This window comes from Glycine max, chromosome 5 (genome assembly GCF_000004515.6).
Source record: "Glycine max cultivar Williams 82 chromosome 5, Glycine_max_v4.0, whole genome shotgun sequence".
Lineage (NCBI taxonomy): Eukaryota > Viridiplantae > Streptophyta > Magnoliopsida > Fabales > Fabaceae > Glycine > Glycine max.
This window is the reverse complement of record NC_038241.2, coordinates 41,714,515-41,736,926: the sequence shown is the minus strand read 5'-3', so window position 1 is coordinate 41,736,926 and position 22,412 is coordinate 41,714,515. Positions and strand designations below refer to the sequence as shown.

Sequence of the window (22,412 nt, the reverse complement as noted above, 5' to 3'; positions counted from 1 at the left end):
TCTGTATTTTACGTGTAGTTTTTTAGTATTTGCATTACATAATTTCCTAAATTTCACATTTGAAAATTATTATTCTTTCTTTTCTCTCTTTTTTTTCACGGGAATGTTCTGAATTTATATTTGATTTGGTTTCTCTATGTAATAATCAACAAACGAGAGGGTTCGTGTTTGGAAGGCAGTCACGGTAACAAGGAACAATTCGTTTCGTTGTTATATATATATATATATATTACTCAAGTATATAGTTTTATGATATTTATTTTTTAACTTTTATGGTTTAAAATTGATTTTTTTAGTTCTTAAAGTTTAAAAATGATTTTTTAATTTTTATAATTTCTATTTTAATTCGTTTGATTCCTATAGTTTAGAAATGATATTTTTAGTTATTATAATTTTTATTTTAATTAACTTTTAGTTTTTAATAAAAAATATATAAAAATAATTAACTAAAAATTAATTATAAATTATAAATTATTTTTTTATTACAAATTATTTTACAATAAATTAATTATAAATTACTTACTAATATTTTTATAATTAATTATAATTGATAATATTACTCATATTTTGATGATAAGGACTAAAAAGAAATTAACATATAAAAGATAAATAATAAAAAAATTACTTTCTTTCAATCTATAGGGACTAAAATAAAATTAAAATACAAATTTTAAAGATTAAAAAAACCACTTTCAAACTAAAAAATTAAAAAAAATTAAAATATAAACGATAAAAAAAAATCACTTTAAACCTCTCTCTATATATATATATAACTTCTTTGGTTTGGTTTATGAGTGTGATTACCGCCAAGATGTCATTATTTTAGATGTTAATTCTCTGAAACAGTAAAATTAAAGGTAATGTTGAAAAAGACCAAAAGTTTTGCTACTAGATTAGGATGGGTGTAATCAACAAGGAAGAAAGGAAACTTCATTTTTCCATCCAAAAAAAAGGAAACCTCACTAATGCATTCTTTTTTCTTTTTTTTGGTGTGGAAATGCATTTCTTTTTGGCACCAGTTCAGTGCATTTTTTTTTTCATACATCAAGTTCCGTGTATTTTGAGTATACACTCTCTGAATAATGATATATAAATATTAATATAATATAAACATGTATTTGATTTTTTTTTATCGTAATATGGATATCATTTATTATATTTATATTTTGCTTTCTTTTATATCTTTCTCTCTCAAAGTATATAGGAGTCCATAGCTTTATCATTTCTCTCTCAAATGTATGCAAGAAATTGGTAATTTAATCTAAGAATTTAGGCACTCTTTTATGAGGGATTAGGATTTAAGTAAATTACAGTTTTAGTATGTGAGAGGATGGTTTAGTAAAGTTAAATCCCAATGCTTTTTATCTTAAAAAAATTGCAGTGTTCATGAAAATCTCTAGTGAGATTGGCAGCGGTGCAATAGATTGACAGGAGAAATAAATTTGAAATAGTGGGTCTCACTTGAAAAGTTTCTTGTGACGTATCACGTGGGAGGAGTCAAACCATCGATGCAATGAAATATAAATTCAGCTTAAACGGTTAATAACATACAATTTCTAACACACATACTTTATTAGTGGTTAAAATTTATTAAAAATTACAAAAATAAAAGAAATGAATTATAGAATTCATCAAAATTTATAATTTTCAATAAATTTTAACTATAAAAAGTGTGATTAAAAAAATATAATATTTTTTAGAAACAATGAAAATTAGACTCGATTATATATATGGTTTTAAGTGTACAAATGAATCTAATTTGTGATATGTATATGATCTTCTTTACATTAAACACAAACAAAACTACATTAACTAAATAATAAGCACTAGTTTTCGTTACCTAGTTAATTGGCACAGGGGGTGTCAACCTATAATGCACATTAGAAATTAGTTTCCATAATATATCTCCTTGGTAGGGGCAAAAGGTCCCTCTTGATAAAAATAAAATAATATATATATATATATATATATATATATATATATATATATATATATATATATATATATAATGGGAAACTAGTTTTTATATATAAAAAAATTGCAATGCAAAGAGGAATAAGGACGGTATAAATAGCAAGCCTCAAGATTGTTGGGCTCTTGCTTTCCTTGGGCCTGATATAGCTACTCGCCATGGATTTGTACTGTTTGCTACGTAAGCCATCGATATAATTCGGCCACGAACAAACAATAAATTTCAATTGGGCCGCGATTGGATCTTTCTTTCCGCTTCTGAATCCGTGCCCTAGCTTCTTCCTCCTCCGCCATTGCAGCAGGGCACACAACCTTCGTCACAAACCCAATTCGCGAGGGATCGGATTCGCCATCATGGGGAAGAAGAAGAAGAGAGTTTCCTCGAAGGTGTGGTGTTATTACTGCGATCGCGAATTCGACGACGAGAAGATCTTGGTGCAGCATCAGAAAGCCAAGCACTTCAAGTGCCATGTCTGCCACAAGAAGCTCTCCACCGCCGGCGGCATGGCCATCCACGTCCTCCAGGTTCACAAGGAATCCGTCACTAAGTATAACCCTATTTCCCTCTTTTCTCCTTATTATCTTGGGTTAGGGTTTTCTGCTTTACATTTTGTTTTATCATTAATCATATTAAACGAAAAAAAAAGTTTATGCCATTTTTGTCCCAAAGAGTTGCCTCTGTTATTAACGTATCCTAAATAAGATGCTAGAAATTTAGTAGATGTTATTTAGTAGATGCTAGGAATTTTGTGAGTTATTGAACGCCTGAGTGGTTGGTTTCTCCTGCATGTTAATGATCTATCCCTTAATGATTCTTTAATAACAAAGAGAAGGAGGTATGTTAGTTGTAATTGAATTTGCTGCTAAAATCCGGCCATCGCTAAATTTTCCGTGTTTCCTTTTCACAATAAATTGTTGATATTTCTCTTTGCTCAGGGTGCCCAATGCAAAGCCTGGTAGAGAGAGTACGGATATTGAAATATATGGAATGCAAGGGATTCCACCAGATATCCTGGCTGCTCATTATGGTGAAGAAGGTAATCTTGTCTGATGGCTTCTATCTCGTGCATAAAATTAGTTTTTGGTAAAAATATGCTTTGCTCAGTTTGCTGTATAATCACACCAGACATGTATGGTGATTGCTGTATACTTTATCCTTGTTTCTTGGTAGTGTTTAATGTCATGAGTGTATTTTTGTGGAACTCGAGATACAACTTTCTATGAATATTGTTACCGATGGTAAAAAGAAACATGAAATGTTTTAATCTCCTTTTTCACAATTGTGTATTTTATTTTTAATCCAGAGGATGATGTTCCATCAAAGGCAGCCAAAGTGGATATTCCACCAACTCAGCTTGTAGGTGGAATGATTCCACCTCCTTTGGGTACAGGATATCCTTCGCGACCAGCCTTGCCCACGATGCCACCAGTGTATGTTATTATTTCTACGTTTCTATTTGTATTCATCTTCTATTTGGCATAAGTAGGAAGTTATAACTCTTACATACTTAACTTTTAAAATTTAAAATTATTAGTGGCACAAATATGCTTACATGCTTACCTCTGTGCTATAGTTATAATCCAGCTGTACCTGTGCCTCCAAATGCTTGGGTGGTTCCACCTCGACCTCAGCCATGGTTTTCACAGCCTCCAGTTGTTTCAGTTCCTCCTGCTGCCCCATACACACAGCAGCCATTATTCCCTGTGCAGAACGTGAGGCCTCCACTGCCAGCAACTGCTCCTGCCCTCCAAACTCAGATTACTCCTCCTGGATTGCCTACATCTGCACCTGTCCCAGTTTCGCAACCTTTATTTCCTGTTGTTGGAAATAACCATACAACTACTCAAAGTTCTGCATTTTCTGCTCCACCCCTGCCCTCAAGTGTTCCATCAGTTACTCCAGTGATGTCTACAAATGTTCCTGTTGATACACATTTGAGCAGCAACTCTTCAGTAACAAGTAGTTATCAGGCTATAGGGGTTCCAGGTAACCTTACATTTTTCCTCCTTTGAACAATTGTGACTGCTTCCATTATTCAAAACAGCTGGAGTGTTTTTGATGAAATTGATAAACTTAGCACTGAAATTTAGTTTTTCTCCCTTTAGATTAATCCTATGTGGTTTTGGTGATTTTCATTTCCTTCTCACTCTTGGTTACTTGTATAGGTGGAGCAGCTAGTAACTCACATTCTTATGCTTCTGGTCCAAATACTGGTGGTCCTTCAATTGGGCCTCCCCCAGTAATTGCAAACAAAGCTCCTGCTCCTCAGCCTGCCACCAACGAAGTCTACTTGGTTTGGGATGATGAGGCAATGTCCATGGTGAGTTGTGTTCTTGAGAAAATATGTAGTGTTCCATTTGACTACTGTTGTTTCTTGGTTGGTAATATTATGATGCTTGGTTACTGTAGGAGGAAAGAAGAATGTCTTTGCCAAAATATCAGGTGCATGATGAAAGTAGCCAGGTAAGTCATACTACCTCTTTAATAGATGGAGTTGCTTTTGCATCTAACCAGATGAGTAGGCTTTATGCTTCCTGTTTTCAGATTCCGTTGTTTACACATTGTTTCCAATTTAAAGAGGTACATTCTGTATAAATTTCTAATTCTTTTTAAAAATAAAATAAATTGCAAAGAAAATGTGATCCTTTTAATCCTCCCTCTTGCTTCCAACCTAAATGGGTAGTGCATGCTATTTTATTTTGAACGGCCTCTATGGTTCCAATTTTTGTGGGCTTCTAAAGATTCGAGTAGGTATTGTATTAATTTCTTTTAGTAGTTAATTATAATTACCACAACATAATTTGTGAAGCTTGCTGCAAACTACCAACTTCGTGATCTTTCACCCCAGCATTTGTACACCGTAAAAGAGTATGTATATATGATTTTTATTGGGTTTGGTTTTGCCAATGTTATTCTTTATATCCCCCTGATTGATTCCTAAGTTTGGGGTTTTGGGTGGAAAATGGTCTTACCCATCAGATTTTTGCCCATTCGTAGCATCATTACAATTTATTTTATGGAACAAGTGAATTCAGACTTGGCCCAGGTCAGCTTCTTTCGCAGAGTTTGGATCTCTTGCATAGGACCATGCTCTAAATTAAAATATTCGGTTTATTGTTGTACTTTGTGGTCTATAATTACCTGCTGATCATTATTATCAATTTATCTTTCAGATGAGCTCCATTGATGCAGCCATAGATAAGAGGATACTTGAGAGCAGGCTGGCTGGTCGTATGGCATTTTAGATCAATCTCATCCACACATTCTTGTGAAATTTCTTCAGTGATATGGGCTCAAAATGGCATTTTAATAAGGCTTTGACAGCGTGTGGTCAAGATTCCTTTATTTAAGGTCCAGAAAGTAACATTGTTATTGGTGCAATTCTTTGCCAAAATGGGCAATGGGCCCTACGGTCATAGTGGAATCGAAGAAAAAATATTGAAATGGTTCTGATTTCTTCTTAGGAAGTTGCAAAACTTTGTTTATTTCTCAATTTCATACCTTTTCTCCCTTTAATGTTTGTAGTCAACCTTTAGGACATGATACTTGAAAGAGTACTATATATTATTTGGTGTAATCTAGATTATTACATGTTTTGGGTGGAAAATTGATGGCAATTCTCGGTTCTTGTTATATGCTTCGTAATTAGTTTATCTCTAATTGAGTAAAACAAACAGTCGTGAAGGGGGGGAAAACCTAACCTATACAAAGCATAATAATACAGCAAAAGGTTTTACTTTGGTGGAGTAAAAAAGACATTCCATTTATTCGACATCAATATGTTGCCAAAAGTAAATGATCTTCGATGAGAGTAGTGCGTTGCAACGGTTAGAGACCTGATAAAACATTGAGGGTTAGACATCAACAAGCTCAGCTTTTATATCTTGCAACATCCATTACTGCAGTGTTTTGAATAAAAGTAGAGAATGCACCATCACGTTCTTGATTGTTTGTGTAGAAAAACTATTTTTATAAATAAGAATAATTTTGAATACTCATTTTAATTACCATTGAACTGTTTAAAAATAATTCTATTTAAGTTAGTTTTAATAATTTTAAAATTAAAACAAAAACAAAAACTGGCCCTTGCTACTTTTCCTGTACGAAGTCCTTTTTTCCATCTAAATTAAAACATTGTATCTATATACCGTGAGCCTCAAGTTCCTTGGTTCAGAGTAGAGGGAAAGGGAATTGATTTTTCAAATGGTCCCATAAGGGGGGCTTTCCCTCTGGACAAAATAAATAAACGCATCAGAAATCCACCATAGAAAAGACAAATAAAAACTAAAGTCAAATTTCAAAATTTGGGATGCAAGGGAACATAAGTTGACGAGTCACGATTTTCCTGTTGGTGGAGGTCAATGCAATCCATACGGAGTCTTGTGTTGCATGCTATTTGATGTGCATGAATACTTGGGATGGAATAATGCAAATTTTACTATAATATCCTTTTTGTGCTATATAATGTTTGAAATTCTGAAGACACTGCCGTGATGCATCAAATACTACTAGCAGATTGTGACCAAAGGTTTCAATTTATCAAAAGTTTAAAGTTTAATATAAGGAAAAAGACTAGTGATAATGACAATTGATATACATCTTAAACCATCTTACACATCACTGGAGAAAAAAATTCAAAAAAGGGGTGTCGGCTTTTGTCTTTGTTACGAATTTCTTTGACAAAAGTTGTCAGGTTACACAATTAAAAAAATATATTTAATGAAGATTCCAAACGGTAGGGAGTTTTGTGGTTAGAGAAAGAAACTAACCAATGGGAAAAGATGGTTACACATATATAGCATAAGGGATACATTTTACTTTTAAATAATTTTGTACCTGAGAAAAAAAAGTTATTTCAGTTCGAATAAAAATCTTTAGTTTTTTTTGGCAAATCAAAGGGATGCTCGCAGTCTTTCAAAACCTTCTGGATAACTGCATACTAGTCATGCACCCAAAAAATAAAATATTATACCAGCCAAATTATTTAATTATAATTTGAAAATGAATACTCTGTCCATAAGAACAGGAAGAGTGATCAACAGAACCATGACAATTGATCCGGGGAGCTAGAGAGAGGACACCCCATTTTTCGATAAATTCAGCAAACTAAAGTTAAAATCACGGATAAGGCTTTGTAGATATTTAGAATAAGAATAAATACAGCTGTGATCGTGTCTAAAAATCCCAAAATAAGGTGAGGGGGTTAGATTTGTTACGTTAGAAATGAGGTAGTACCAATAGCCATACAATTGCTGGTGATAATAAGGATAGAACAGATCACGACATAATCTATTGCTTTCACGTACAGTTGTCCATCCACTCTTTAAAACGACACACCCAAGTCACAGTTATCAACTTAATGCGACCACTTTTGTTTGACATTTTGTAACTTTTGTTTCAGATCAAGGTAGCTTCTGATAACCTATGAACCCTTTTTTTTTTTTTTTGCTGCCTGTTTTTTTCTTATGAACCTCTTATTATATGCCTTATTTTTGGAATTTGCTCTTCATTCTATGACGTCTCAATTAAAAATTTCGAGTACTACGGGAAAACTTTTTTATACTCAAAACTTCAATTAAGTGTTTGTATTTACACATTAGTCCTAATTAACCATCATTTTCATTCTCATTCTTAGACTGTAGGATAATTATTGAATTAGGAATATACAGTGAGTATTACTACACCACGCCTTTATAACTTTCTTTCTATCATTTTAGGGACTAGTGATTCTTTGATTCGTTAAAGAAGAAAGCTCGAATTTCCCAATGTAAAAAAATAAAGGGACAAAATTGAGGATTTACTTGCAGGTTGTAAAAAAATAGGTTCTAGAGTCTGGTTTAGAATGATATTAAATTATGTTTAGATAAACTTCACAATAAACATTTATATAAGAAAATAAAATAAATCAAATTTCTCTAATAAGTTAAAATTAATTTATGCACTTCTGTTTTTAAGTAAAGTTAGAATAAAACACCTCTGTAAAAAAGTAACTTTAATTTATATGAAAATTTTATTTTATAAATACTTTCAGAAAAGTTTGTCCAAAGAACCTAGTTCCAACTAAAATACATAATGATGCTATTTATTATATGTTTATGGGTCTTTTGCTTGTTTAGAAATGAAGTGAACGTCTTGGCCATTTATGTAGACACAATTTTTGGTTCACTGCTCTGGTTTGTGTTTTTTGTGTTTAATTGAATACTTACTTGAGTCTCCTCCTTTGATACATACACCTTCATTACTACTGAATTTACACCCGTCAACCTCATGAATTGTTTACCGAAAGGTGGTTGTTGGTCTTCTAATTTTGTTTTTTTTCATATATTAGACATGATATGAAAGGAGGAGACTCCTCTAAAGTTCACTAAGTACTTCGAAGATGATAAAATGGCATCATCACTTGTATATTTTAGAGTCTTTTTCACTTTAGATGAGATTTTTCCTAAAAACTGTATCCCTTAATTTGCTAGGAAAATTTATGTTCAATTTTATTGTTATGCTTGTTCTAATAAAAACATAATGCATATATTGCATGATCATCTGTGTTGTTGGATTAAATTTAAAATGTTATTCAGTCCAATTTAACTTAGTGTTCTAAAAATAGCAAAATGTCTCCCATGGAATGGCAATGGCACCCAATCTTGCTGCTGCTATGAAATTTTTCACGATAGATTTATATAGCTTCAAGGATAGTGTTGTGACATTGTGACCCCGTTTTGACTGGTGTTCTTTAGGATTGTTTTTGAAGCACTCTTGAGATTTGAAATTCGTTGGCTTGGGTTTTGGCTTTTGCCTTTTCTACAATGCTTAAACTCCCGTTGGCTTTTAATGGTTGTCACATATCTCTATAGAGACAGATATGCCTTAGTCATGACGGGTAATTCAAAATTCATGAAATTTTATGTGTTATTCGGATTTAAATTAGTAGATCACGCAAATGAGACGTTGTACAACAACAAAATTATTAGTCCACGAAGTTGACAGTGCATTTACTACAAACAGGCAATCAAAAGTAAATATGTATAAAAGATGAAATATATGCATATGATTCCACCAACAATGTTAACAACGCCCATTTTTTAGTCTTTTTTAACACATTATATTGAATGAAATTAATTTACTTATACTCAATGTGTGTTTGTATGCATGGTGAGTTAAACTGGCCATGATTTTTGGAAGCAACAATTACATAAAATTATGGTAAGTTCATCACAATTTGTTGTTTCCAAAAATCACAGTGAGTTACCAATCCGAATGCACACTCAATACAATATAAGTTATAAAAAATTTCTCATGACTTAGAGACCCAATATGAATCTCATAAAAGACCAAAAACGAGATCAACTAAACACACCTGTTATATAAGTATGAAATATCTGTATACCAATAGCGGGATAAGAGAGATTTTGTTGTATCATGACAAGCGATTGAAATTTATAGAAATCTAGTAAAAAGGTGTTCAATGTTTTTTTTTTATAGGCAAATTAAGTATTTTATAAGAGAGAAGCTAATAAAAGGAGCATAAGAAGGGCTCCAAGTAACAGCCAGGTAGTACAAGAACAGCTGCAGGGTGCTGCTAACAGAGGCCAAAAACTATAAATACTGTCTAATTTGAGAATTAAATTGAACAGATCCTTACTTTCTTTCCTACTCGAGTTCCACAAGGATTATAAAATATTAAATCCTTAGTTACGTTTTTTTTTAATTGAAAATCTTTGGTTACGTTACGTCATTGTGATTATTGACAGTAACATGAAGAAAGGGTCAGTGAGTATAATGTTTCAATACTTTTCCCTAATAAAAACCGTTTTTTTTTATAAATTATAATAGTATAATTGAACTGTATATTATGTATATATCACCGTCCTCATATCTTTAAAGTGAGATAAATGTCTTTTTGGACACCATTCCCTCTCCCTAATTTTTTTTCCACCAAAAAACTGTATATTATAAATTTATCAATGAGAAATGGCAAGGGTCCGAGTTAATTAATGATATGGCTCAATGGAGATCAATGTGTCAAAAGTTATATACAATGCATGAGGTATATGGCAGTTAATTTAAGGATTCATGTCCAAATATTAAATATGAAAATGATGTATACTCCCAACCTCCCACCCTTCAAACGATATACTCCATTGAATGAATTTTTAGAATATATAGAACTCTTTGTCATTAAGGGTAAGAGTAATTTGTATATCCTGAGAATCTGCACTTAAATTATGAGAACTGAATGAGAGTTTTAGAAATAAATGAACAGTACATTACTATTTACTACTGACTTCAAGGAGATCGGTACTGTTAGATAAGGGGCCAAGTGGGTCTCTTAACTGCCTTTGTTTGAACTTCTGGTCATTCACACTGTCATTTATAGCTAACATAGAACTGCTTCGTTCTTCTAATAAACTTCTTTATTATTATTAATTTATTTTTAATTTTTTGTATTATCATTATTAATATCTTGATAATCAATGTCTTAAAGTATTGATTAATTAAGAATTAAAAGAATTTTTTTTTATAAAAAATCATATCATAACAAATTTAAAAATCATATAGGAATGTATTTTTACTCATTTCAATAAAAATATTTTATTTTTTATTTCTTTAATCAGCACTCTTGGAAGAGTTATGAATATTTATATTTTAAATTACTTAAGCAATGCCATTAGGTTAGTGGTTGAATTTAGTTACTATTAAGACTAAAAAGGAGTGATTTTAGGGTGAGAGAGAAAGGGGATCCCATAAAGATAGAGTGGCATTTAATATGTTCACATGCATGAATCGAGAAGAGACTTGGTTGGTAGTTCTGAGAATAAATGAGGATTTAATTTAGTGATGGACCACAGCAGTCAGCAGCTCTTTGGATAAATGCCATTTCATCATATCCCCCATTCAGCCCTCCCATATGGCTGCTTCTTCTTCTCGCCACTCCCCTCAATTCACCCCCGTCAGTCCCTTCTTCTTTCTATTATTTCTTCTCATCACTCTCTCTAGTATTTCCTAACACTGTTCTTGTTATTTCAGATTCAAGAGGAGCGTGAATTGGACCCAACTCACCCTCCAACCCCTATTGTCCACCCCAAGAAAAACATATCAGATGGCTCCGTCTCTTGCAACAAGTGCAGGCCTCACTCCCGCGACAAAATCTTCATCCTCCCTTTTGATCACTCCTCCTCCTCCTCTCACAAACACTCTTCCTTGCTCTCAAGCCCCAACGGGATTTTCAGGTCCCTTGTTTCCAAGCTCTCCCGCAAGAGCCCCATGTCTTCTTCCTCACATGACCCTCCTCCTCCTCCTCCCACCTCCCGAGAGGAACATTGGAAATTGGCTGTGGCCGAACTCTCCCACAAGCTTCTCCACGCCACCAGGAAAAGAGACGAGGCCCTCCTAGAAGCTTCCAGACTCATGCACTCCATGTCCCAGTTAGAGAAGAAGCTCAACAAGCTCGAACTCTATTGCCACACCTTGAAATCTGGCCTCGAACAATGCACCAGCTCCACTACTTCTTCTACTTCTCCTTCCCTCTTCAATCCTCAAACCCTCCAACATGACTCCGTTATTCAGCACTTCTTGGTCTCGGTCTCCGAAGCAAGATCAAGTGTAAGGCTTTTGTCTCGCTCCTTAACCATGCAACTGAGGCACATGGGAAACAAGGTGTACGAGAAAGTCTCCTTCCTTCTCCAACCCTACGACGTGAAAATATCTTTCTCAAAGAGCCCAACAAGAAGCTTGGTTTTGTACCTAGAAGCCCTCTTGAACAGAACCTTCTTCGAGGACTTTGAGACAATAGGGTTCCAGAAGAACGCGTGCAACACGACGCTGAACCCAATGGAGAGGTGCGAGGGGAGCTTTGAGTCGTTCAAGATGCTTCACGGGCTGACATGGGAGGAGGTGCTGAGCAAAGGAACGAGGCACTTCAGCGAGGAGTTCAGCAGGTTTTGCGACAGGAAAATGAGCGAGATAGTGGCCATGTTGGGCTGGAACCGGGCCTGGCCCGAGGCCCTGTTGCAGGCCTTCTTTGGGGCCTCGAAGAGCGTGTGGATGCTGCACTTGCTGGCCAACTCGGTGCACCCGAGTTTGCCAATATTCAGAGTGGAGAAAGGGCTTAAGTTTGATTCGGTTTACATGGAGGATATGGGTGGGGACAAGGCTGGATCCAAGTTGCTCCCTGATGTGGTCAGGATAATGGTTGCGCCAGGTTTTTATGTCTATGGCAGTGCTGTCAAATGTAAGGTCCTTTGCAGGTACTTGAGTAGCAGTAATAATATTTCTAACAAGGAAGACAAAGCTTTAACCCCAACCCATTGACTTTCTTCCTATACAAAAAAAAACATTCAATCAATGCTTTCATTTGTAAGTTTCGAATTTCGATGGATGAATCACTTTCTCTCTAGTATTTTTGTTTTTTATGTTAGCCAATATTGTTCGTGATATTCTATATTATTACTATTAGGCAATCTTGGTGCTGCTGCGTGTTATGTTTTGGGTTGGGATGGTGCCATGGTGGTAGTGGTACTATATCTACTATGTCGACATTTTTGGGTCAAAGTGAACAATTTGGCATTTTCTTGTTTCCCTTTGTTTTATCTTCTGTCTAGTCTATTTGGACTTTTTATCATTTTGTTCTTGTTTCCTAACACATCTCTCTGGAAAATTAACCTTTTTGATGGGATTGGGATAGGCAACTGTGTTCATTTTCACATTCTGATGGGTCCTAACCATGTGGATTCTGATCATACATAATTATCAACTTCTACAAAGGAGGGATCAACTTTTACAATTATGCATCAATTTAATCTGCACGTGTGGTTATGACATTCGAATCCATAAAAATTCCATAATTAAACAAACGTTTTATAAAATGTAAAACATAATTAAACCTTGTATGCCAAGAGTAACATGCTTATCTTTTTTGTGAATGAATTTTGAATAGTATGCTTTTCGTTATCAGCATATCCTCACCTCACGGACACAACGCCATCGGGAATCGCAATGCATACATACAAAACTATAAATAGTCCAAATTAATATGATGATGGTGGGAATCATACGCATGTTAACATGTACTATGTATGTTTCTTTAGCTATGTTTTTACCCTTCATTTGCTTGCACTCGTAGTACATATGTTCCTAGCTCTTCAGTTTAGGAAGCGCCGCAAAGATGTAATAAAATGTAAATTAAGTTTTGGATGAAATGAAAAGCCTAAAATTCTTTATTTCATTCAATCGGTGTGATTTTAAATTTATCAAAAATAGATGAAATTCTAGTTGGTGCTGAAATGTTAAATTTCTCAAACCTATAATATTTTCTTTTTTTTTATGAATAATTTGAATGACGCTATACAAGATAATTATTTATTTAAACGAAACCGCTGTGATGCTATTTTCTTCCTTCACCTGTTTAATTAGTACTGGGATATTTTGAAATCATATTTATGCATAATAATTACTTTAAACATGTCATTCGTTGTTATTTCAAAGGTGTCCATTATTTTTTTTCAAATTAATTTTGACTTTTCCAATAATGTATTTACGCATTAATTGAAAAATATCAAAGCCATCAATAGCATTGTTCAATTATTTAGGGTATCCTATGCAATCACAAAGAAAATGAATAACAATTCAACAAAAAAGAAGAAGAAGAAAGTGAATAAGCACAATTCAGGGGCAGTAGGAAAGAAAAGGAACTAGAGAGGAATTCAAATAACGTTATTGTGCAAAATCATCATAAGTTCAATTTTTTTATATACGATGAAGGATCTCTTTTATTGCAGAATTTTTTCAAATATTCTTGTAATATATACTACGTTTCTTCTAATGATTACACTTGAAATTGATAGTTTTTTATTTAATTTTCAAGAAAATAAAAATAAGAGAAAGATGTTAAATTAAGAATGATAACTGAATAAGAAAGTACAGTAAGTGTTAATTTACTCCACATTGGGCTAAGAACAATCGAATATTGGGCCCAAGGCATGTACCAAAATGGACCCATGACTGCTTCTCTTGCAAACTAATTGGACTGTATAACGTCAGTTTCCCATTCTTCGTACCAGGGAGTTGCTTTGTGCATCAGTTAAACTTCTTGTGCACCCAACAACTTTTGAAAATTTCGGAAATATCCCTCCCTTATAAGTTGTTCTTCTTCGCTTTCCTTGTTCGATTGCAACATTTTTTTTTGTCCATTGCCTTGACCTTCATTCTCATTAGAGGTTACCGTGAGAGGTGATCACTCGTTGTTGTATCATCTTTGTTCACGATGGTTCGTCGACAAGTGATAATTGTGGTGGTGGTTGGTGTGGCCATTAACAGTGGAGGTAAGGTATGCAACTAAGATCTATTTTTTTCGTGTAAAACTTACCTATTAATAATCCGTAAGTTATATAAAATTTACAATCCGTATATTATTTACGGGTTGACAATTGGTAAGTACCATACGGATTGACAATCCATAAGATTCTTAGGGATCGTTAATCTATATAACTCATACAAATTATCAATCCATATGGATTATACGTATTGTTAATTCGTATGAGAGTGTTTATTCCTTGGTGGAAATTAAAAATAAATTTTTGGCATATAATCTTTTGCCAAGTCTTCATTGAATTAGCGAATTAACCTTTATGTAGCTTCAAGTTTTGAACCATAATTCAGATTCCCACACTTTATCCTTTTGTTCTCTAGGGGTGTCTATTAGGCTACTGTTTTGAAGTGACTTTCTGTCTTACATGGCTAAACGTTTGCTATCAAGCAAAAAGTTAAAGACGTGTTTGGATAAATAGTTCATTTAAGCAATTAACAAACTTTACCCCAAAGTTTATTAAAATAAATTTTAAAATGTAGAAAAAATTTAAAATCTTTTATAAACTTGATTAAATACCTACTTAAATACTTATAAGTATAAACAACTTCTATAGAAGCTCTTACAAACACCCTCATAATCAAGTGCATCTTTTTAATCCCAAAAGTATATGATTATTGATGTATGATGTAAGAAAATTACGCAGTTAAATGCTCAGGTTTTAAGTAAGAACATAATAACGTATGCTGCACTAGTTAGACTTTCGAATCTGCGTTACTGAATTCTAAAAGATAAATTGTTGATAATAAATCACTCGTCCAAAAGTTTTGTGATAATCAAACAGCGACAAAACTAGTTTAAGCCTTTTATTTTTTATTTTTTTATTTTTTTGGTGATATCAAGGGTTAAGGCCCCCCAAGACAGACAAAATTATTAAAAAACACGGGGGAAACTAATGTATTTCAGTTCTCATTTTTTTGAACTCTAAAATAATAATTTAAGCAAAAGTTAAGAGAGACCACTTTTTTTACGTAAATTAATATTTAGAGCCTCCTAAACGAAAACCCAAACATGCATCACACCAATTAACTATAATACGAAAGAAAAATGCATGATTTTTATTCAAATGCACCACACTACTACAACAGTCTACAACTATAAAAAAAAATAAAAAATTAATGTCGGCCCACATCGTGTTTTTCTCAACATCAGACTTTTAATTAATTTTAACTTTGTAAATAACTGTATGATCTTGAACTACCAAAATAGTTCTAAATTTATGGGTTAATTACCAGACATGAGTATGCTAACAAAACCTTACTAAATTAAGACAGATTGTTAAAAAGTAGAAAAAAAATACGCATTTGATTAATTTTTTTATATAATCTATATTATCAATGTAAAAACTTTTATGTTGTCAAACAATAAAAAATTGTCAATGATATGATCAGTAAGATATATATTATAAAAACCAATAATTATATTATACATGATAATTTATTATTGAATAAAAATGAATATGAAATCATTTTACATCACATATATATATATATATATATATATATATATATATATATATATAAATTAAAAATAATCTTATAAAAAATAAATTAAATTTTTAAAGAAAATGATATAATTAGAAATGAATGAAGTATATAAAAAAATATATATACTCTAGAATTAAAGGGTTTTTTTACAAAGCATTTTTCATCTAGGACGTTGAAAAATGAAAAGTAAGTTGAATTATAGCACGTTTCCCTAAGAAAAGAAAACAGAACATGCATGGTTGTGAAGCCCACAGCACATAGTTAGTGACAGACATTGCATTTGGTGAAGGTTCTCATACTTGTCCCAAAACTCGTCAATTTTCCGGGATTGGGCCCACTGCCTTTTAGCTCAAAAAGTCATCTTGATTACCCAATGCTGCTTTATTTCTCTCACCCACTTACAATATATTGTTTTTATATTTGGATAAAAATAGGTTCTTATCTCACAAAATATATTTTTTTTATTTTACTTCCTCCATCTCATTATGTCTGTCGTATAAAAAAAATTATCACAAAATAATAATTTTTTTAATATAATATTAATTTTTTTACTTATATAATTTATAATATTAATAATGAAAAAAATATAAATAAATTAATGGTGAAATAAGATTATTTTTTAAATTTTTATTCTCTTTCATTTATTTATTTTTATTTTTATTTTTTTAAAACAACGTAGGAGGACTAATATTTTAAGACGAAGGAAGTAATTGGTTAAATTATTTTTAATAGTATTTTTAAAAAATATATTATATTTAAAATTTAATCATACCAAAATAAAACAAATAAAATATGAAAAATTAAAATTAGACAAAATTAAAAATTTTCTAAAATGACATAAACTAAAATCACAAAAAAGTTAAGAGAACTGAAATTTTTCAAATCAATAACTAAATAAAACCAAAATTGAAATTTAACCAACAATCCCCTTTATGTATAAAAGCTTATAAGTTTTTTTGTCCTCTCCTTCACATTCATATTCATTTATATTGTATCTTCAAAATTCAAATATATTCCTAATATATATGTGATATATTCTCTTATGCTTTTAATATTAACCAGGTAACTTAACATTTTGTCTTTTTTAATCTATTATTTTAATATTTTAGTTCTAACTTAAATTTTAATAATATCAAAAGAAATTATTATTAATAATATATAATATTATAAACCTTTTATCATAAATTTAAAATATAATTTATATGTAAAAGTTATGTATTCATTGTATATTTTAATTATAATAAATTTTAAATATTTATAAATATTCATTTATTATAAATTTAAATTATATAAAATAAATATTTGTCCTGTAGTTAATAAGTAAAGTCACTGGGGGCATGGTACTCGACATAGACTTTTGCTTCTTTGTATGATAATATATTGCAAAGAACTTTACTTTTATAATCAGTCTTTAGTGGTTGATTCAATCCACTATAAACTAGTCTACCTAAAACCCATTATTTTTTAAGACTGACTGTTCTGAGATTTTTCAACTGTTTCATATTTAAAAAAAAAAAAAACTTTTTCACTCTGGATCATGTTAAAAATAAGTCAACGGAAGTTAATTCAATTTGTAAAGATCAAAATCGTATCTTTTTATAAGAACATACCTTCAAATCTCTGATCTCATTATTAATGTAAGACTTTACTGATAAAATAAGAAAAAAAATACAATTAGTGTAAAATATTTCCATATAGCAATTCAGTTTCAAATTATCATAAATAATAATTAGATGTCTTTGGTTATGCGTATGATAAGATTATATCTATCATATTCTAATTAATTGGTAACTTTTACATCAATAATGTATACATATTCATTAAACTAATAAAATAACATTTTACTATAGCATTTTGAACTTTCAGACATGTCCTTCTAAGTTCTACTAGTGACTTTCCATAATTAACTCAACTAAATTATTCTCTATTAAAAACATAAAATAATTGGGAAAAAGTGAAAAGCATCCAAGATTTATTTCCCAACTAACATATTAAATGTAAGTCTATCTTTGCTTTTTGCCGGGTCTAAGAAGATATGTTGCAAGGGCTGGACTTAGAATGAATCTTGACTTCGGCATTACAGAATATGACCCTATTGGAACTGGAAGGTCACATTTTCTATTTACTGTAATCATTAGGACTCCAATAATTTTATTTCAACATTATATGGCCTAATCAATAAAGCCACACTGCCCACACACATATACCTTTTCTTTTTCTGTCACGGGTTACGTTATACTTTCTAACAAATGCCACTAATATATAAGGTTGTAGTCTACATCGCTATAATCCAACATATTTGCGGGCGATTACTAATTTTTAATAGCAATTTTTATACCACAAATGGTGTTTTTTCTTAAATGTAACATGATTAAAGTTCTTTATTTTCTTAGTTTTTTTTAATTGACTTAATTATAGAATTGGTCGCTCAAGATATCACAATGGCACAATTTTGATTACTTTGTGTTCATTAAAAATTTATCAGATTTTGTAAAAATGATACTTGAAGATGACATGAAAAATTTTGATTACTTTGTGTTCATTAAAAATTTATCAGATTTTGTAAAAATGATACTTGAAGATGACATGAAAGTTGGCATGCTTATATGTTGTTTAGTACCGTTGAAGTATACGTGTAAGATGAAGTCTCACATCGCGTGAGAATGAGAAGGTTGAACACCATATAAATAAGAAGAAGATCCACAAACCTGAACCTTGAGGTTTTGGGTTAAGGTATAATATCATATTCACTTATAGATCAGTCATGTCATCGACACAAATTGACCCAACTCAATTCGATTGGTTATATGGATGAACCAATTAATCGGTTTTGTTGGATCGATTGAACTAGTATTAATTATTATACTCATGACAGAATTAATACATATACTTATATTTTATATTACTTGCATCAATTTGTGTGGTTCAACTATTGACCCGTTAGTTTGCAAATACCAGTTGACAAAGAAACAAACCACATCACATGACCCATATATAAAAGCCACGACCAAGACAAGGTTTGGATCTACCACTTGTGCATCTACTATCTCTCTATGGAAAATAATATGATTCCTGTGAAACCAAAGACTCCAGCAAACCGCACACCAGATGAGATAGCGAATTCTATGCATCCTCTTACTCCTCTATAAAAGACAATGTTTCATGAAATGAAGCAGAACCTCCAAATGATGCACTAAAGAAATACCCTACCAATGGTAGACCTTACACCAAATCCGAAACGAGAAAGTGCACCCCAAGAATAGGTGCTACGACTCCTCTCTATCATCCCCCCAAAAAATACACCTACCATTTTTCATAATGACTCCCTTGTTAAGAGAAAAGTGTCTTTGTGTGAGAGTGTTATCATTTCTTATAACCATTGAGTGAGATACTCAGATTTATATAGTGATACACTATATAGGGTAGATTACAATCTTGTAATCATTTTTGTGATAGGAAAATAATTTTGAGACGATTTCATGGACCTAGGCAAGAGGTGTCAAACTACGTTAAATATTCTTGTATTTGTTATTATTTTTCATATAGTGTAATCTTTGTTGTATTCTCACGATCCTTTGTGGGTGTAGGTAATTTTGTTTGTGGGAGCATTGATTACCCAACAATTTTTTACACCTAAGTTATAACACCCCGATTGAATCACACCAGAATGAGAGGGATTTAGTGGTTGTGCATGTACAAGACTATATAGCTGATGATGACATAAATGAATTAATTAGTATTATCTACACTAATAAGATACATCTACTTTTCGATAGTTCATCACTTAAGAACTCCACAATTAAGTGTGTTTGATTTAGAATAATCATGGGATGGGTGACTTTCTGGAAAAATTTTCGAAAAGCATGTAGGTAAGGACAAAGCACGTTGAAAAATCTTGTGTTGGTTTGTGGGTACAATCATTGATCCTGAAAGTTGTTGAAGCAGATTGTCGAGGTCTCGAGTTACAAATGGTATCAGAGTAGACCTCTCTCCTAATACAGTGTGATTCGAGGATGAACCAGGCGGAAGCTGATAGGCATATAACACCCCGATCAAATCACACAAGAATGAGAGAGATTTAGAGGTTGTGTAGGTATAAGACTGTATAACTAAAGATGACTTAAAGCAATTAATTGATACTACTTATACTAACAAGATGTCTCTACTTTTTGGTAGCCCATCACTTAAGAACTTCATAGTTAAGCGTGTTTGACTTGGAATAGTTATGAGATGAATGACCCATTGGAAAATTTCTCGAAAAACGTGTGAATGAGGATAAAATACGCTGAAAAATCTTGTGTTAATTTGTGGGGCCAGTCATTGATCCTGAAAACAGACAGAACTGATTTTCGAGGTTTCAAAAAGGACTACTTACAGAGGATTCTGACTAATAGAGGGTTCAAACCAATAAGGATGTTGAGAGAAATGTCAAGTGTCGTAGTGTGAAAACTGATGTGTTAGAATTAGTTTTACCTCAAATTATTGTTTTTGTTTTCTCTTGTATTGTTGGGAAGGAAGAGGCTGTTAGGAGTTAGGTAATTCCGTTATTTCTCATGACAGAATTTCGTATGTGATTAGTGGAAGTGTAGGCTTTTAACTAACATCATTAATAGAATACACACGAACAACTTCTCTCCCATTAATTCTCTCATCTTTTCTAAAGACTCTTGATCAACCTAGGTGTTCCTTTCTTTTCAATATCATCGTGTAGTATCTGTCATAACATATCGAGATATTGAAAATCAGGGATGTTACATAAGCCACTATGTCCCTCTGGTTTGCAAATTGATTCCCATTTCAACCAATTAATTTTCCTATTTTCACTGACTCCATGCCATAAAAATCTCCTCTGTATTACTGCATGTTCATTGAGAATCTTCTTCGGAGCCTTGGACATTGATAGGTAGTTCACTGAGAGGCTTGGTAAGACCGAGTTGATTAGAGTTAACTTTGACATCCAAGTTGCTAATCTTTTGTGAAATTTGTTTAGGACCGGTTCCCATGTCGAGGATAAGAGCGGGCTTTTTCCAACCGGTAGGCCAAGGAAGTTGAAAGGTGGTGATTGAACTTTACAATGCAAAAAGTCAGCTTCTGCCTCATTAAAAGCATGATCTGTGTTGATTCCGTAGAAGACACGCTTGTGGAAGTTGACTGATAATGGCACAATTCAAACCCCCTGAAAATTGTCTTTATTGCCCAAAAGTTATGAAAAGAAGCTTCCCCCATGAGCACCGAATCATCTGCATACTGAATTATGGGGAAGTTGCAATCTGAATCTAAGTTGACGCCCTTAAAAATACCTTTTTCCACAGCATTATGCACTAGACCGGCTAGCCCTTGTGCGACAATTAAGAAGAGAAAGGGGGCGAGAGGATCTATCTGTTTCAATCCTCTTGAGACCAAAATTGAAATATTGCTATTCGAGACAATTTCCTTGATCCACAATCTCCATTGCATATTGAACCCCAATCTGTTTAACATGTAATCAAGGTAGTTCCAATTTTGATAATACTTTCGATTAGAGCGATAGGACGAAATTCAGTAAAGTTTTGTGCACAATAAATGAAGATGAGAAGGCCCTTGGTAGCTTGGTGTTGCTGTAAAATTCCTGTACGGCTGGGATGACCTCTTCTCCTATTATATTCCATCTTTTTTTGTAGAAATTAATGTTAAAACCATCACAGGTTGAGGTGCTTTAAAGGCTAATGAGAAATGCACTTTGATCTCATTTCTGATCAACACGAGTGGAAAAAACGGGTGTTGTAATCCCCAGCTTGCATCGTGACTTCTCTGATCCCTGGCTTGGGAATTTCCTTCTTCAATTCAAACATTTGTCGAACCCCTTCCAAAAGCTGATTATCTGTTGATCTGAGTTCGTCTTTGAGTGCGCCTTTCACTGCCTTCAGTTTCTCATTGATCCCCGCTAATCTCCATCTGCTATTCACTGCTTTGTTCCAATTCGCCCTTACAATTTCAGAGAATATTTTGTGCTCTGCCCATAGTTGAAAATTTTGAATGTTTGGGGCCCATTCCTTATTATGCACATGCAAAAGTATAAAACAATGCTCAGAGATTTCTCTTAAAACAATGGTTAAGCAATACTAGTAATATTTTAAGAAAAAAACTGATATATGTAAGATGTTTGATTTTTTTTTTATCTATGGAAATAGAAGAGTGTGAGAGATTTGTAATAACTATGTATAATATATGATATTTAATATAATTATATAATTCACATGATATATTAAAAAGGTGAATTTGAAGATATAAGATTAACTTAATAGTAAAGGAAAAATGAAAAAAAAAATTATGGGTTCAAATTTTTTACTAGCAAAATAATAAATAATATTTATTGATAAAAAAAGTGAATTTATTCATAAAAGTTTTGATGTAGGAAAATAAAAAAATCAAATTTAACATATAAAATATATAATTAAATTAAAAATTACATATTCTTAATAATTCTTAATTACATATTTTATCACTCAATTATCATTATTTTATGAATTTTATTATTGGATTTTTTTTTACATTTTACCATTATACTTTTAATTTTTTTCACATTTTATGACTCAAGTTTCTCCACACATCT

The 22,412-nt window shown here is 32.3% G+C and overlaps 2 protein-coding genes across 4 annotated transcripts; both read left to right on the top strand.

Annotated features, from left to right (window-relative positions):
* Positions 1-2,180: 2,180 nt before the first annotated feature.
* Positions 2,181-5,579, top strand: LOC100789368 (protein SUPPRESSOR OF FRI 4). Of its 3 annotated transcripts, none has more exons than XR_005891638.1 (7): positions 2,181-2,519; positions 2,908-3,008; positions 3,276-3,402; positions 3,546-3,958; positions 4,138-4,292; positions 4,382-5,018; positions 5,146-5,579. XR_005891638.1 is itself a non-coding variant. In XM_003525164.5 (7 exons), exons 1-7 carry the CDS (start codon positions 2,326-2,328, stop codon positions 5,215-5,217), a joined length of 1,116 nt encoding a protein of 371 aa, XP_003525212.1. In that variant the 5' UTR covers positions 2,181-2,325; the 3' UTR covers positions 5,218-5,579. The 3 variants fall into 3 exon arrangements, 2 of the variants coding, with proteins under 2 accessions (XP_003525212.1, XP_040871688.1); XM_003525164.5 differs by having other exon boundaries at positions 4,382-4,435; XM_041015754.1 differs by having other exon boundaries at positions 4,382-5,579.
* Positions 5,580-10,702: 5,123 nt separating this feature from the next.
* Positions 10,703-12,546, top strand: LOC100808785 (IRK-interacting protein). The gene is made up of 2 exons (XM_003524307.5): positions 10,703-10,919; positions 10,997-12,546. The coding sequence occupies exons 1-2, from the start codon at positions 10,878-10,880 to the stop codon at positions 12,278-12,280; spliced, it is 1,326 nt and encodes a 441-aa protein (XP_003524355.1). The 5' UTR covers positions 10,703-10,877; the 3' UTR covers positions 12,281-12,546.
* Positions 12,547-22,412: the final 9,866 nt, after the last annotated feature.

What these genes read in the sequence shown, in the direction of transcription:
- LOC100789368 (XM_041015754.1), top strand. Translation starts at nt 2,326, where the DNA reads ATGGGGAAGAAGAAGAAGAGAGTTTCCTCGAAGGTGTGGTGTTATTAC. An exon ending in CACAAGGAATCCGTCACTAA is followed by an intron (nt 2,520 to 2,907) that starts GTATAACCCTAT and finishes CTCTTTGCTCAG; the next exon opens with GGTGCCCAATGCAAAGCCTG. An exon ending in TTGCCCACGATGCCACCAGT is followed by an intron (nt 3,403 to 3,545) that starts GTATGTTATTAT and finishes TCTGTGCTATAG; the next exon opens with TTATAATCCAGCTGTACCTG.
- LOC100808785 (XM_003524307.5), top strand. Translation starts at nt 10,878, where the DNA reads ATGGCTGCTTCTTCTTCTCGCCACTCCCCTCAATTCACCCCC. An exon ending in ACTCCCCTCAATTCACCCCC is followed by an intron (nt 10,920 to 10,996) that starts GTCAGTCCCTTC and finishes TTGTTATTTCAG; the next exon opens with ATTCAAGAGGAGCGTGAATT.